Source organism: Oncorhynchus mykiss, chromosome 21 (assembly GCF_013265735.2).
Source record: "Oncorhynchus mykiss isolate Arlee chromosome 21, USDA_OmykA_1.1, whole genome shotgun sequence".
In the NCBI taxonomy this organism is placed as follows: Eukaryota; Metazoa; Chordata; class Actinopteri; order Salmoniformes; family Salmonidae; genus Oncorhynchus; species Oncorhynchus mykiss.
The window spans coordinates 63,356,682-63,372,846 of NC_048585.1; the positions used below are offsets into that span (position 1 = coordinate 63,356,682).

At 47.8% G+C, this 16,165-nt stretch overlaps 1 protein-coding gene across 1 annotated transcript; it reads left to right on the plus strand.

Moving 5' to 3' along the window:
* Nucleotides 1-6,908: 6,908 nt before the first annotated feature.
* si:ch73-265d7.2 (C-type natriuretic peptide 2) lies at nt 6,909-15,532 on the plus strand. Its single transcript, XM_021578351.2, has 2 exons — nt 6,909-11,408; nt 14,470-15,532. The coding sequence occupies exons 1-2, from the start codon at nt 11,274-11,276 to the stop codon at nt 14,752-14,754; spliced, it is 420 nt and encodes a 139-aa protein (XP_021434026.1). The 5' UTR covers nt 6,909-11,273; the 3' UTR covers nt 14,755-15,532.
* The last annotated feature ends 633 nt before the right edge of the window (nt 15,533-16,165 follow it).

Below are 16,165 nucleotides of genomic sequence, written 5' to 3' on the forward strand. Positions count from 1 at the left end.
ACTAGTGGTGTCTGGTATAGGGGGATAGAACTAGTGGTGTCTGGTATAGGGGGACTGGACTAGTGGTGTCTAGTATAGGGGGATAGAACTAGTGGTGTCTAGTATAGGGGGATAGAACTAGTGGTGTCTGGTATAAGGGGACAGAACTAGTGGTGTCTAGTATAGGGGGACAGAACTAGTGGTGTCTAGTATAGTGGGATAGAACTAGTGATGTCTGGTATAAGGCGACAGAACTAGTGGTGTCTGGTATAGGGGGACAGAGCTAGTGGTGTCTGGTATAGGGGGACAGAACTAGTGATGTCTGGTATAGGGGGACAGAGCTAGTGATGTCTGGTATAGGGGGACAGAACTAGTGATGTCTGGTATAGGGGGATAGAACTAGTGGTGTATAGTGGGATAGAACTAGTGGTGTCTGGTATAGGGGGATATAAATAGTGGTGTCTGGTATAGGGGGATAGAACTAGTGGTGTCTGGTATAGGGGGATAGAACTAGTGGTGTCTAGTATAGGGGGACTGAACTAGTGGTGTCTAGTATAGGGGGACAGATCTAGTGGTGTCTGGTATAGGGGGACAGAACTAGTGGTGTCTGGTATAGGGGGACAGAGCTAGTGGTGTCTGGTATAGGGGGACAGAACTAGTGGTGTATAGTGGGATAGAACTAGTGGTGTATAGTGGGATAGAACTAGTGGTGTCTGGTATAGGGGGATAGAACTAGTGGTGTATAGTGGGATAGAACTAGTGGTGTCTGGTATAGGGGGATATAACTAGTGGTGTCTGGTATAGGGGGATAGAACTAGTGGTGTCTGTATAGGGGGACAGATCTAGTGGTGTCTGGTATAGGGTGACTGAACTAGTGGTGTCTGGTATAGGGGGACTGAACTAGTGGTGTCTAGTATAGGGGGATAGAACTAGTGGTGTCTGGTATAGTGGGATAGAACTAGTGGTGTCTAGTATAGGGGGATAGAACTAGTGGTGTCTAGTGTAGGGGGATAGAACTAGTGGTGTATAGGGGGATACAACTAGTGGTGTATGGGGGATACAACTAGTGGTGTATAGGGGGATAGAACTAGTGGTGTCTGGTATAGGGAATTGAACTAGTGGTGTCTGGTATAGGGGGATAGAACTAGTGGTGTCTGGTATAGGGGGATAGAACTAGTGGTGTCTGGTATAGGGGGATAGAACTAGTGGTGTCTGGTATAGGGGGACAGAACTAGTGGTGTCTGGTATAGTGGGATAGAACTAGTGGTGTCTGGTATAGGGGGACAGAACTAGTGGTGTCTGGTATAGAGGGACAGAACTAGTGGTGTCTGGTATAGGGGGACAGAACTAGTGGTGTCTGGTATAGGGGGACTGAACTAGTGGTGTCTAGTATAGGGGGACTGAACTAGTGGTGTCTGGTATTGTGGGATATAACTAGTGGTGTCTGGTATAGGGGGACTGAACTAGTGGTGTCTAGTATAGTGGGATAGAACTAGTGGTGTCTGGTATAGGGGGACTGAACTAGTGGTGTCTGGTATAGGGGGACAGAGCTAGTGGTGTCTGGTATAGGGGGACAGAACTAGTGATGTCTGGTATAGGGGGATAGAACTAGTGGTGTCTGGTATAGTGGGACTGAACTAGTGGTGTCTGGTATAGGGGGATAGAACTAGTGGTGTCTGGTATAGGGGGACAGAACTAGTGGTGTCTGGTATAGGGGGACAGAACTAGTGGTGTCTGGTATAGGGGGACTGAACTAGTGGTGTCTGGTATAGTGGGACTGAACTAGTGGTGTCTGGTATAGGGGGATAGAACTAGTGGTGTCTGGTATAGGGGGACAGAACTAGTGGTGTCTGGTATAGGGGGACAGAACTACTGGTGTCTGGTATAGTGGGACTGAACTAGTGGTGTCTGGTATAGGGGGATAGAACTAGAGGTGTCTGGTATAGGGGGACAGAACTAGTGGTGTCTGGTATAGGGAGACAGAACTAGTGGTGTCTGGTATAGGGGGACAGAACTATTGGTGTCTGGTATAGGGGGACTGAACTAGTGGTGTCTGGTATAGTGGGATATAACTAGTGGTGTCTGGTATCGGGGGACATAACTAGTGGTGTCTGGTATAGGGGGACTGAACTAGTGGTGTCTGGTATAGTGGGATAGAACTAGTGGTGTCTGGTATAGGGGGACAGAACTAGTGGTGTCTGGTATAGGGGGACTGAACTAGTGGTGTCTAGTGTAGGGGGACAGAATTAGTGGTGTCTGGTATAGGGGGACAGAACTAGTGGTGTCTGGTATAGTGGGACAGAACTAGTGGTGTCTGGTATAGGGGGACAGAACTAGTGGTGTATAGTGGGATAGAACTAGTGGTGTCTGGTATAGGGGGACAGAACTAGTGGTGTCTGGTATAGGGGGATAGAACTAGTGGTGTATAGTGGGATAGAACTAGTGGTGTCTGGTATAGTGGGATAGAACTAGTGGTGTCTGGTATAGGGGGACAGAACTAGTGGTGTCTGGTATAGGGGGATAGAACTAGTGGTGTATAGTGGGATAGAACTAGTGGTGTCTGGTATAGTGGGATAGAACTAGTGGTGTCTGGTATAGGGGGACAGAACTAGTGGTGTCTGGTATAGGGGGATAGAACTAGTGGTGTCTGGTATAGGGGGACTGAACTAGTGGTGTCTGGTATAGGGGTATAGAACTAGTGGTGTCTGGTATAGGGGGACAGAACTAGTGGTGTCTGGTATAGGGGGACTGAACTAGTGGTGTCTGGTATAGGGGGATAGAACTAGTGGTGTCTAGTATAGGGGGATAGAACTAGTGGTGTCTGGTATAGGGGGACTGAACTAGTGGTGTCTGGTATAGGGGGATAGAACTAGTGGTGTCTAGTATAGGGGGATAGAACTAGTGGTGTCTAGTGTAGGGGGATAGAACTAGTGGTCTATAGGGGGATAGAACTAGTGGTGTATAGGGGGATACAACTAGTGGTGTATAGGGGGATAGAACTAGTGGTGTCTGGTATAGGGGGACTGAACTAGTGGTGTCTGGTATAGGGGGACATAACTAGTGGTGTCTGGTATAGGGGAATAGAACTAGTGGTGTCTGGTATAGGGGGACTGAACTAGTGGTGTCTGGTATAGGGGGACATAACTAGTGGTGTCTGGTATAGGGGGACAGAACTAGTGGTGTCTGGTATAGGGGGACAGAACTAGTGGTGTCTGGTATAGGGGGACAGAACTAGTGGTGTCTGGTATAGGGGGACAGAACTAGTGGTGTCTGGTATAGGGGGACTGAACTAGTGGTGTCTTGTATAGGGGGACTGAACTAGTGCTGTCTAGTATAGTGGGATAGAACTAGTGGTGCCTGGTATAGGGGGACAGAACTAGTGGTGTCTGGTATAGGGGGACAGAACTAGTGGTGTCTGGTATAGGGCGACAGAACTAGTGGTGTCTTGTATAGGGGGACTGAACTAGTGCTGTCTAGTATAGTGGGATAGAACTAGTGGTGTCTGGTATAGGGGGACTGAACTAGTGGTGTCTGGTATAGGGGGATATATTTGGTATGGCCATCCCAAACCCACCAATGATAGATCATCTTTCACTGTTGAACACTCCCCCATACTGTTAAACCACGCCCCAGACCTAATAAGTCAATCAGTCAGAGTCCATCCCTATATCGTTTCCACACACACGCTCACACTCTCTGACGTCAATGGCGCAGTGACAATGAAACAGAGTTAAGCGTTTGGGTTTGACTACACCTGTTGCTTAGCGATGCTCAACGGTCCGAGACATCTTTACACCCGCTTAACATATCAGGCGTAACATGGGGCAGGGGAAACGGAAGTTAGATTGATAAAGCTGTGTCCCTGAAAACCAGAAACATCCTCTTTCTCCATGAAGCCACGAAGGGTGTGTATTGGGCGGCTGTAGGGGAGAAGATGGATGAATTCAATCTGACAGTGCAAGTAGAAGGGGAGGAGACGGGTTAAAGAAGGATTTTTAAGCTTTGAGAAATTTGAGACATGGATTGTGTGTGTGCCATTCAGAGGGTGAATGGGCAAGACAACATATTGAAGTGCCTTTGAACGGGGTATGGTAGTAGGTGCCAGGCACACCGGTATGTGTCAAGAATTGCAACGCTGCTGGGTTTTTCATGTTAAACAGTTTCCCGTGTGAATCAAGAATGGTCCACCACCCAAAGGACATCCAGCCAACTGGACACAACTGTGGGAAGCATTGGAGTCAACATGGGCCAGCATCCCTGGAGTCAACATGGGCCAGCATCCCTGGAGTCAACATGGGCCAGCATCCCTGGAGTCAACATGGGCCGGCATCCCTGGAGTCAACATGGGCCAGCATCCCTGGAGTCAACATGGGCCAGCATCCCTGGAGTCAACATGGGCCAGCATCCCTGGAGTCAACATGGGCCAGCATCCCTGGAGTCAACATGGACCAGCATCCCTGGAGTCAACATGGACCATCATCCCTGGAGTCAACATGGGCCAGCATCCCTGGAGTCAACATGGGCCGGCATCCCTGGAGTCAACATGGACCGGCATCCCTGGAGTCAACATGGGCCGGCATCCCTGGAGTCAACATGGGCCAGCATCCCTGGAGTCAACATGGGCCGGCATCCCTGGAGTCAACATGGGCCGGCATCCCTGGAGTCAACATGGGCCAGCATCCCTGGAGTCAACATGGGCCGGCATCCCTGGAGTCAACATGGACCGGCATCCCTGGAGTCAACATGGGCCGGCATCCCTGGAGTCAACATGGACCGGCATCCCTGGAGTCAACATGGGCCGGCATCCCTGGAGTCAACATGGGCCGGCATCCCTGGAGTCAACATGGGCCGGCATCCCTGGAGTCAACATGGACCGGCATCCTTGGAGTCAACATGGGCCGGCATCCCTGGAGTCAACATGGGCCGGCATCCCTGGAGTCAACATGACTCCAATCTATGTGTGTGTGTATGTCAGTCAGTAGTTGACAGGGTGTGTTTTCTCCCAGGGTGTGTGTTCTCCCAGGGTGTGTGTTCTCCCAGGGTGTGTGTTCTCCCAGGGTGTGTGTTCTCCCAGGGTGTGTGTTCTCCCAGGGTGTGTGTTCTCCCAGGGTGTGTGTTCTCCCAGGGTGTGTGTTCTCCCAGGGTGTGTGTTCTCCCAGGGTGTGAAGTATGCAGTGTGCGTCAGAGTAGCAGGGTACTGATCCAGACAGTGAGACGGCTCATCCATCACCAGGTCTGGGGCTAACGAGGGGTGAAATGTTTATTACCCCCCAGATCGTCTTTGTGCCTATTAGACAAAACTACACACACACACACACACACACCCTCGTCTCCATCCCCACAGTCTCCCCCATTCAGTAAGGTCCTCTGACGTCACCACCGACGCAAGCAGCACACACAGACACACACGTTGTCCAAGCACACAGCCTCTGAGCTCAACTCGTGGGTTATAGTCTAGTAGAGCGTATTGAAACTAGGCAGGAGGTAGAAAGGACTGTTTCTATTTTAGCTTGTTTTAAACTGTTTACTGCAGAGATACACGCTCCTTAACCCCTACAAACCAAAACACAGTCTCTCTCTCTCTCGCTCTCTCTATCCATCTCCCTGTTCTCTCTCTCTACGTTAGGGGTCTCACCTATCCTATCACCATGGTGACAGCAGTGTGTGTGTAACCCTGTGGCCACTCCCCCTCAGGAGGAAATAATTCCGCAGACGACAGAGTTTCCCAGGGAACACTTTACGAGGGGCGGAACCAAGAAGGTCAGGGGTCACTAGGGCTTGGGGGTGTTTATAGATGGTTCTCCTACTGAGAGGTTTGTAGTGAGCTCTGTCTTTATTAGGGTCAGAACCCAGGATGGACAGAAGAGAAAGGAGAGGGTGGAGACAGACTACGAACTGACCTATGGTGCTCTGTCTAAAACATGCTGCCACTCTGGTCAGAAGAGTAAATAAAGGAGTGTTGTACAGGCCAGAATGGCCCATAGGGCAGGTAAGGAGCCTATCTCCTGTTTCTGTAGAGAGACAGCTTGATGTACAGGACACCCCCTAGACAGGACACTAGTCTATCTCCTGTTTCTGTAGAGAGACAGCTTGATGTACAGGACACCCCCTGGACAGGACACTAGTCTATCTCCTGTTTCTGTAGAGAGACAGCTTGATGTACAGGACACCCCCTGGACAGGACACTAGTCTATCTCCTGTTTCTGTAGAGAGACAGCTTGATGTACAGGACACCCCCTGGACAGGACACTAGTCTATCTCCTGTTTCTGTAGAGAGACAGCTTGATGTACCAGGACACCCCCTGGACAGGACACTAGTCTATCTCCTGTTTCTGTAGAGAGACAGCTTGATGTACAGGACACCCCCTGGACAGGACACTAGTCTATCTCCTGTTTTTGTATGGGCCTGTCCACGGGCCTGTTAACAGTCCATAATGTAAAGAGAAGGATGTAGTCTAGGTAACGGTGGTGACCTGTTAACAGTCCATAATGTAAAGAGAAGGATGTAGTCTAGGTAACGGTGGTGACCTGTTAACAGTCCATAATGTAAAGAGAAGGATGTAGTCTAGGTAACGGTGGTGACCTGTTAACAGTCCATAATGTAAAGAGGAGGATGTAGTCTAGGTAACGGTGGTGACCTGTTAACAGTCCATAATGTAAAGAGAAGGATGTAGTCTAGGTAACGGTGGTGGCCTGTTAACAGTCCATAATGTAAAGAGAAGGATGTAGTCTAGGTAACGGTGGTGACCTGTTAACAGTCCATAATGTAAAGAGGAGGATGTAGTCTAGGTAACGGTGGTGACCTGTTAACAGTCCATAATGTAAAGAGAAGGATGTAGTCTAGGTAACGGTGGTGACCTGTTAACAGTCCATAATGTAAAGAGGAGGATGTAGTCTATGTAACGGTGGTGGCCTGTTAACAGTCCATAATGTAAAGAGGAGGATGTAGTCTAGGTAACGGTGGGGACCTGTTAACTGTCCATAATGTAAAGAGGAGAATGTAGTCTAGGTAACGGTGGTGACCTGTTAACAGTCCATAATGTAAAGAGGAGGATGTAGGCTAGGTAACGGTGGTGACCTGTTAACAGTCCATAATGTAAAGAGGAGGATGTAGTCTAGGTAACGGTGGTGACCTGTTAACAGTCCATAATGTAAAGAGAAGGATGTAGTCTAGGTAACGGTGGGGACCTGTTAACAGTCCATAATGTAAAGAGAAGGATGTAGTCTAGGTAACGGTGGTGACCTGTTAACTGTCCATAATGTAAAGAGGAGGATGTAGTCTAGGTAACGGTGGTGACCTGTTAACTGTCCATAATGTAAAGAGGAGGATGTAGTCTAGGTAACGGTGGGGACCTGTTAACAGTCCATAATGTAAAGAGGAGGATGTAGTCTAGGTAACGGTGGGGACCTGTTAACAGTCCATAATGTAAAGAGAAGGATGTAGTCTAGGTAACGGTGGGGACCTGTTAACAGTCCATAATGTAAAGAGAAGGATGTAGTCTAGGTAACGGTGGTGACCTGTTAACTGTCCATAATGTAAAGAGGAGGATGTAGTCTAGGTAACGGTGGGGACCTGTTAACAGTCCATAATGTAAAGAGAAGGATGTAGTCTAGGTAACGGTGGTGACCTGTTAACTGTCCATAATGTAAAGAGAAGGATGTAGTCTAGGTAACGGTGGTGACCTGTTAACTGTCCATAATGTAAAGAGGAGGATGTAGTCTAGGTAACGGTGGTGGCCTGTTAACAGTCCATAATGTAAAGAGAAGGATGTAGGCTAGGTAACGGTGGTGACCTGTTAACAGTCCATAATGTAAAGAGGAGGATGTAGTCTAGGTAACGGTGGTGGCCTGTTAACAGTCCATAATGTAAAGAGAAGGATGTAGTCTAGGTAACGGTGGTGACCTGTTAACAGTCCATAATGTAAAGAGAAGGATGTAGTCTAGGTAACGGTGGTGACCTGTTAACAGTCCATAATGTAAAGAGGAGGATGTAGTCTAGGTAACGGTGGTGACCTGTTAACAGTCCATAATGTAAAGAGAAGGATGTAGTCTAGGTAACGGTGGTGGCCTGTTAACAGTCCATAATGTAAAGAGAAGGATGTAGTCTAGGTAACGGTGGTGACCTGTTAACAGTCCATAATGTAAAGAGGAGGATGTAGTCTAGGTAACGGTGGTGACCTGTTAACAGTCCATAATGTAAAGAGAAGGATGTAGTCTAGGTAACGGTGGTGACCTGTTAACAGTCCATAATGTAAAGAGGAGGATGTAGTCTAGGTAACGGTGGTGGCCTGTTAACAGTCCATAATGTAAAGAGGAGGATGTAGTCTAGGTAACGGTGGGGACCTGTTAACAGTCCATAATGTAAAGAGGAGAATGTAGTCTAGGTAACGGTGGTGACCTGTTAACAGTCCATAATGTAAAGAGGAGGATGTAGGCTAGGTAACGGTGGTGACCTGTTAACAGTCCATAATGTAAAGAGGAGGATGTAGTCTAGGTAACGGTGGTGACCTGTTAACAGTCCATAATGTAAAGAGAAGGATGTAGTCTAGGTAACGGTGGGGACCTGTTAACAGTCCATAATGTAAAGAGAAGGATGTAGTCTAGGTAACGGTGGTGACCTGTTAACTGTCCATAATGTAAAGAGGAGGATGTAGTCTAGGTAACGGTGGGGACCTGTTAACAGTCCATAATGTAAAGAGGAGGATGTAGTCTAGGTAACGGTGGGGACCTGTTAACAGTCCATAATGTAAAGAGAAGGATGTAGTCTAGGTAACGGTGGGGACCTGTTAACAGTCCATAATGTAAAGAGAAGGATGTAGTCTAGGTAACGGTGGTGACCTGTTAACTGTCCATAATGTAAAGAGGAGGATGTAGTCTAGGTAACGGTGGGGACCTGTTAACAGTCCATAATGTAAAGAGAAGGATGTAGTCTAGGTAACGGTGGTGACCTGTTAACTGTCCATAATGTAAAGAGAAGGATGTAGTCTAGGTAACGGTGGTGACCTGTTAACTGTCCATAATGTAAAGAGGAGGATGTAGTCTAGGTAACGGTGGTGGCCTGTTAACAGTCCATAATGTAAAGAGAAGGATGTAGGCTAGGTAACGGTGGTGACCTGTTAACAGTCCATAATGTAAAGAGGAGGATGTAGTCTAGGTAACGGTGGTGACCTGTTAACAGTCCATAATGTAAAGAGAAGGATGTAGTCTAGGTAACGGTGGTGGCCTGTTAACAGTCCATAATGTAAAGAGAAGGATGTAGTCTAGGTAACGGTGGTGACCTGTTAACAGTCCATAATGTAAAGAGGAGGATGTAGTCTAGGTAACGGTGGTGGCCTGTTAACAGTCCATAATGTAAAGAGGAGGATGTAGTCTAGGTAACGGTGGGGACCTGTTAACTGTCCATAATGTAAAGAGGAGAATGTAGTCTAGGTAACGGTGGTGACCTGTTAACAGTCCATAATGTAAAGAGGAGGATGTAGGCTAGGTAACGGTGGTGACCTGTTAACAGTCCATAATGTAAAGAGGAGGATGTAGTCTAGGTAACGGTGGTGACCTGTTAACAGTCCATAATGTAAAGAGAAGGATGTAGTCTAGGTAACGGTGGTGACCTGTTAACAGTCCATAATGTAAAGAGGAGGATGTAGTCTAGGTAACGGTGGGGACCTGTTAACAGTCCATAATGTAAAGAGAAGGATGTAGTCTAGGTAACGGTGGTGACCTGTTAACTGTCCATAATGTAAAGAGGAGGATGTAGTCTAGGTAACGGTGGTGGCCTGTTAACAGTCCATAATGTAAAGAGGAGGATGTAGTCTAGGTAACGGTGGTGACCTGTTAACTGTCCATAATGTAAAGAGGAGAATGTAGTCTAGGTAACGGTGGTGACCTGTTAACAGTCCATAATGTAAAGAGGAGGATGTAGGCTAGGTAACGGTGGTGACCTGTTAACAGTCCATAATGTAAAGAGGAGGATGTAGTCTAGGTAACGGTGGTGACCTGTTAACTGTCCATAATGTAAAGAGGAGGATGTAGTCTAGGTAACGGTGGGGACCTGTTAACAGTCCATAATGTAAAGAGGAGGATGTAGTCTAGGTAACGGTGGGGACCTGTTAACAGTCCATAATGTAAAGAGGAGGATGTAGTCTAGGTAACGGTGGTGGCCTGTTAACAGTCCATAATGTAAAGAGAAGGATGTAGTCTAGGTAACGGTGGGGACCTGTTAACAGTCCATAATGTAAAGAGAAGGATGTAGTCTAGGTAACGGTGGTGACCTGTTAACTGTCCATAATGTAAAGAGGAGGATGTAGTCTAGGTAACGGTGGTGACCTGTTAACTGTCCATAATGTAAAGAGAAGGATGTAGTCTAGGTAACGGTGGTGACCTGTTAACAGTCCATAATGTAAAGAGGAGGATGTAGTCTAGGTAACGGTGGTGACCTGTTAACAGTCCATAATGTAAAGAGGAGGATGTAGGCTAGGTAACGGTGGTGGCCTGTTAACAGTCCATAATGTAAAGAGGAGGATGTAGTCTAGGTAACGGTGGGGACCTGTTAACAGTCCATAATGTAAAGAGGAGGATGTAGTCTAGGTAACGGTGGTGACCTGTTAACAGTCCATAATGTAAAGAGAATGATGTAGTCTAGGTAACGGTGGTGACCTGTTAACTGTCCATAATGTAAAGAGGAGGATGTAGTCTAGGTAACGGTGGTGACCTGTTAACTGTCCATAATGTAAAGAGGAGGATGTAGTCTAGGTAACGGTGGTGACCTGTTAACAGTCCATAATGTAAAGAGGAGGATGTAGGCTAGGTAACGGTGGTGACCTGTTAACAGTCCATAATGTAAAGAGAAGGATGTAGTCTAGGTAACGGTGGGGACCTGTTAACAGTCCATAATGTAAAGAGGAGGATGTAGGCTAGGTAACGGTGGTGAAGGGGTGTGTCGTGTCATTTCGGGGTTCCTCGTCTCCAGGGGTAACTCAGCAGAATGTGTGACATCACAGCGTTCTTGTTTATAACCTAACCCCTGCTCAGTTCACATACAGACACATCCTGACTCTACAGGATAAAGAAGAGATCTTAGACGAACCAGGAAAACAACATTAAAGGATCCTAAAGAGTACTTTAAAACAACTTTTAGGAAACAGTAACCGGTTGGATTACTACTCGAAGAGACAAGGAATTGTTTTTCCTACGGATTCCACTCAGTATTATTATTATTATCTACTCTCCTGAAGAACAATATCATTTATTATTTTGACCTTTCTTTTTGTTTTTTTACTTTTTCTTCTCAAACAAAGATGGCTGCTTCATCTTCTTCTTCCACCCGTACCCTTCTCCTCCTCATCCTCCTCTCCTCTCTGTCACTGAGTGTGGAGTCTCGACTCTCGTCCCAACCCTCGCCCCGACCATCACCTCGGAAACACGACACACAGGTAAGTGAGGTGCCTTTACCAACACCCGAGGGCCCGTCTTCACAAAGAGGGGATCTGATCCTACTCTGAGATGCTTTGTGAATATGGACCCAGGGAGGATGTACCAGTGTTGTGTTAAGTTATACTGTCTCATGTTGGTTCAAGGCCAGACAGCACAACATGACCTTAGTAGAGCTGAGAGGGAGAGAGAGAATGCTGGGTGAAATATGTGCAGGGCACATGTCCTTTACAGTGGAGGTGTTTGAGAACCAGGTGAGATGCTAGCGGGACAGAGAGACTCCTTAACAGTGGAGGTGTTTGAGAACCAGGTGAGATGCTAGGGGGACAGAGAGACTCCTTACAGTGGTGGAAAAAGTACCCAATTGTCATACTTGAGTAAAAGTAAAGATACGTAATAGAAAATGACTCAAGTAAAAGTGAAAGTCACCAAGTAAAATACTACTTGAGTAAAAGTCTAAAAGTATTTGGTTTTAAATATATTTAGTGCATCAAAAGTCAAAGTGTAAATAATTTCAAATTCCTTATATTAAGCAAAGTAGACAATTGTCTTGTTTTATTAATTACAGAAAGCCAGGGGCATGCTCCAACACTCAGACATCATTTACAAACGAAGCATGTGTTTAGTGAGTCCTCCAGATCAGAGGCAGTAGGGACGACCAGGGATGTTCTCTTGATAAGTGAGTCCTCCAGATCAGAGACAGTAGGGATGACCAGGGATGTTCTCTTGATAAGTGAGTCCTCCAGATCAGAGGCAATAGGGACGACCAGGGATGTTCTCTGTTTAGTGAGTCCTCCAGATCAGAGGCAGTAGGGACGACTAGGGATGTTCTCTGTTTAGTGAGTCCTCCAGATCAGAGGCAATAGGGACGACCAGGGATGTTCTCTGTTTAGTGAGTCCTCCAGATCAGAGGCAGTAGGGACGACTAGGGATGTTCTCTGTTTAGTGAGTCCTCCAGATCAGAGGCAGTAGGGACGACCAGGGATGTTCTCTTGATAAGTGAGTCCTCCAGATCAGAGGCAGTAGGGACGACCAGGGATGTTCTCTTGATAAGTGTGTGATAAAATGCAATTGTGTTCACTGTCTGTAGCTTATGCCTGCCCATACCATAACCCCACCATGGGGCACTCTGTTTACAAAGTTGACATCAGCAAACTGCTCGCCCACACAAAGCCATACACGTGGTCTGCGGTTGTGAGGCCAAACTGCCAAATTCTCTAAAACAACGTTGTAGGCGGCTGATGGTAGAGAAATTAACATTAAATTATCTGGCAACAGCTCTGGTGGACATTCCTCTAGTCAGCATGCCAATTGCACACTCCCTCAAAACTTGAGACATCTGTGACATTTTAACATTTTAGAGTGGCCGTTTATTGTCCCCAGCACAAGGTGCACCTGTGTAATGATCATGCTGTTTAATCAGCTTCTTGATATGCCACACCTGTCAGGTGGATGGATTATCTTGGCAAAGGACAAATGCTCACTAACAGGGATGTTAACAAGTTTGTGCATCTAATGAGAAAAATTATATTTTTGTGCGTATGGAACATTTCTCTTATTTGTTTATTTTTACTCAGTACTTCTGGCTGTACTGGGTAGAGAGGAACCAGGCTCTGAGGAGGTACCAGTCCTATTCTGGCTGTACTGGGTAGAGAGGAACCAGGCTCTGAGGGCTGACCAGTCCTCTTCTGGCTGTACTGGGTAGAGAGGAACCAGGCTCTGAGGAGGTACCAGTCCTCTTCTGGCTGTACTGGGTAGAGAGGAACCAGGCTCTGAGGGCTGACCAGTCCTCTTCTGGCTGTACTGGGTAGAGAGGAACCAGGCTCTGAGGAGGTACCAGTCCTCTTCTGGCTGTCCCAGATGGAGATTTCGCTCATTGGATTTCCATTATCTCAGTCGTTTAAAGGATTTACACAATGGTTTACCTTTCACACGTACAGTACCAGTAATTTAACAAATGACTACTTTATATGAATTATCGTGACAATGCACTGATGCCTCTTCTCTCCCTCTCTCCCTCTTCTCCTCCCACACCCCCTCCTCTCTCCCTCTTCTCCTCCCCTCCTCCCACACCCCCTCCTCTCTCCCTTCCCCCCCTCTCTCCCTCTTCTCCTCCCACCCCCCTTCTCTCTCCCTCTTCTCCTCCCCTCCTCCCACACCCCCTCCTCTCTCCCTCCCCCCCCCTCTCTCCCTCTTCTCCTCCCACCCCCCTTCTCTCTCCCTCTTCTCCTCCCCTCCTCCCACGCCCCCTCCTCTCTCCCTCCCCCCCTCTCTCCCTCTTCTCCTCCCACCCCCCTTCTCTCTCCCTCTTCTCCTCCCCTCCTCCCACACCCCCTCCTCTCTCCCTTCCCCTCCTCTCTCCCTCTTCTCCTCTCCTCCCACCCCCCCTTCTCTCTCCCTTCCCCTCCCCCTTCTCTCTCCCTCATCTCCCCCTCCTCCCACACCCCCTCTTCCCCTTCCCTCTTCCTCTTCCCCCCTTCCCTCTTCCTCTTCCCCTCTTCCCTCTTCCCCCCTCCCCTCTTCCCCTTCCCTCTTCCCTCTTCCCTCTTCCCCTTCCCCCCTTTCTTCCCCTTCCCCCCTTCCCTCTTCCGCTTCCCTCTTCCCCTTCCCTCTTCCCCTTCCCCCCTTCCCTCTTCCCCTTCCCTCTTCCCCTTCCCCCTTCCCTCTTCCCCTTCCCTCTTCCCTTCCCCCCTTCCCTCTTCCCTCTTCCCCCCTCCCCTCTTCCCCTTCCCTCTTCCCTCTTCCCCTTCCCCCCTTTCTTCCCCTTCCCCCCTTCCCTTTCCCTCCTCCCCTTCCCTCTTCCCCTTCCCCCCTTCCCTCTTCCCCTTCCCTCTTCCTCTTCCCTCTTCCCCTTCCCCCCTTCCCACTTCCCTCTTCCCCTTCCCCTTCCCCTTCCCTCTTCCCTTCCCCCCTTCCCCCCTTCCCTCTTCCCTCTTCCCCTTCCCCTTCCCCCCTTCCCTTCCCCTCTTCCCTCTTCCCCTTCCCCCCTTCCCTCTTCCCTCTTCCCTCTTCCCCTTCCCCTTCCCCCCTTCCCTCTTCCCTCTTCCCCTTCCCCCCGTCCAGGTACTAGATAATCTCTTCAGCGCTCAGCTCCGCTCTCTGATCCTCAACCAACCAGACATCACCTCTGAAGGTTCCACTTCTGGCCCCTCCCATTCCTACCATCCTCCCTCCCAGGGATTGGCTGGTCGTGGCATGGGGGCGGGTCCTGTGGTCCCCAGGTTGTTCCTAGACTTTCTGCGCCAACAGAGGATGTTCCGTGGTCGGAGCAGGAAGAGCGCCACCGCCAGGGGATGCTTCGGCATGAAGGTGGACCGCATCGGATCTATCAGCGGTCTGGGATGCTGATTGGACAACCGCCAGTGGCCTTGTGTTCTGATTGGCTACCTTTCACCCCACTACTTCCTGGGTGTGTCAGAGACCGAGGGAAGGCTGGGAGATCTCTAACTGACAGACAGACGGATGTAACATTCCCACCCGTTGATATCTAACCGCTGAACTGTGATCCTGTGTGACTGTAGAGGTCATCTCCCAAAACCCCAAGTGACCTATAGGTGTTCTGAGGCTTCCATGTGAGAGCTGATACTAATGACCTTTGACCTCTAACCACTGGCTCTGTTACAGCCAGTACAACTAACCTATGGGGTGTGTGTTTGTGTATAATGTGTGTGTGTGTGTGTGTGTATGTATATAATGTGGGTGTATAATGTTTGTCATTCCATTGTATCCATGTATAACCTGACAGGCCTTCTGTTGTGTAAACTGAGACCAACATGTGTCAAACATGTTTACATCTTCCCTGTAACACGCTACCAGTAACACGCTACCAGGACCTGCTGTGTGTTCTACTGTCTGTTCTCTGTAACATGTTAACTGTGTATTAGTCTGATATGATTTACATATATCACTGTCAGTGGATCAGGACTGGGCTCAAATCAGACTTCAATACAGTGAATGATTTAATGAATCCATCATTCTGGTACTGAAAGCTGAATTGGCCCCAACCCTGAGTCCATATGGATGAAGAGAAGGGTTTATATCTACATGCTGGAAGTCAAAGAACTTGTACTAGACTAAACAAGTTCCTGTTTCTCTGAAATAATAAAACAGCTCTGGTCCTCCTGTTTCCAAACTGAACATCTGTCTACATTTTATCATCAAACAAAAAAATGTTTGTTGACTAAATGGTAATTGAAAACCTGTTACGGTGATCGATACATGGTACGTGTCCGCCCTCTTGTGGATTCATGTGGTATGACATGTGCTGACAATTTACTGAAGTAACGGCACATTTTGGCTCTATTTCTAGTTGGTTAAACAGAAGTAAAAAATGTAGAGTCACACAAGATCTGTCAAGATAAATCAGGGACTCGTGAAAGACAGGACAATCTATTTTTGAAAATATTTTTCTAAATATTAACCTTTGAAATATATACAGTATCAAATAAAATGTTATCACAAGCACCGAATACATCTGGTGTACTCTTTACAGCGGCATACTGGTTCAGAATGATGCAGAGATTAAAAAACGGTAACTAACCAAAGCCCCATATACCACCCACCACTGCGAACAGTATGCTCTCGTTGACTTGTAATTACTTCACTATTATGGCCTATTTATTGCCTACCTCCTCACACCATTTGCACACACTGTATATAGACTTTTTCTATTGTATTGACTGTACGTTTGTTTATTCCATGTGTAACTCTGTGTTGTTGCTTGTGTCGCACTGCTTTGCTTTATCTGTGCCAGGTCGCA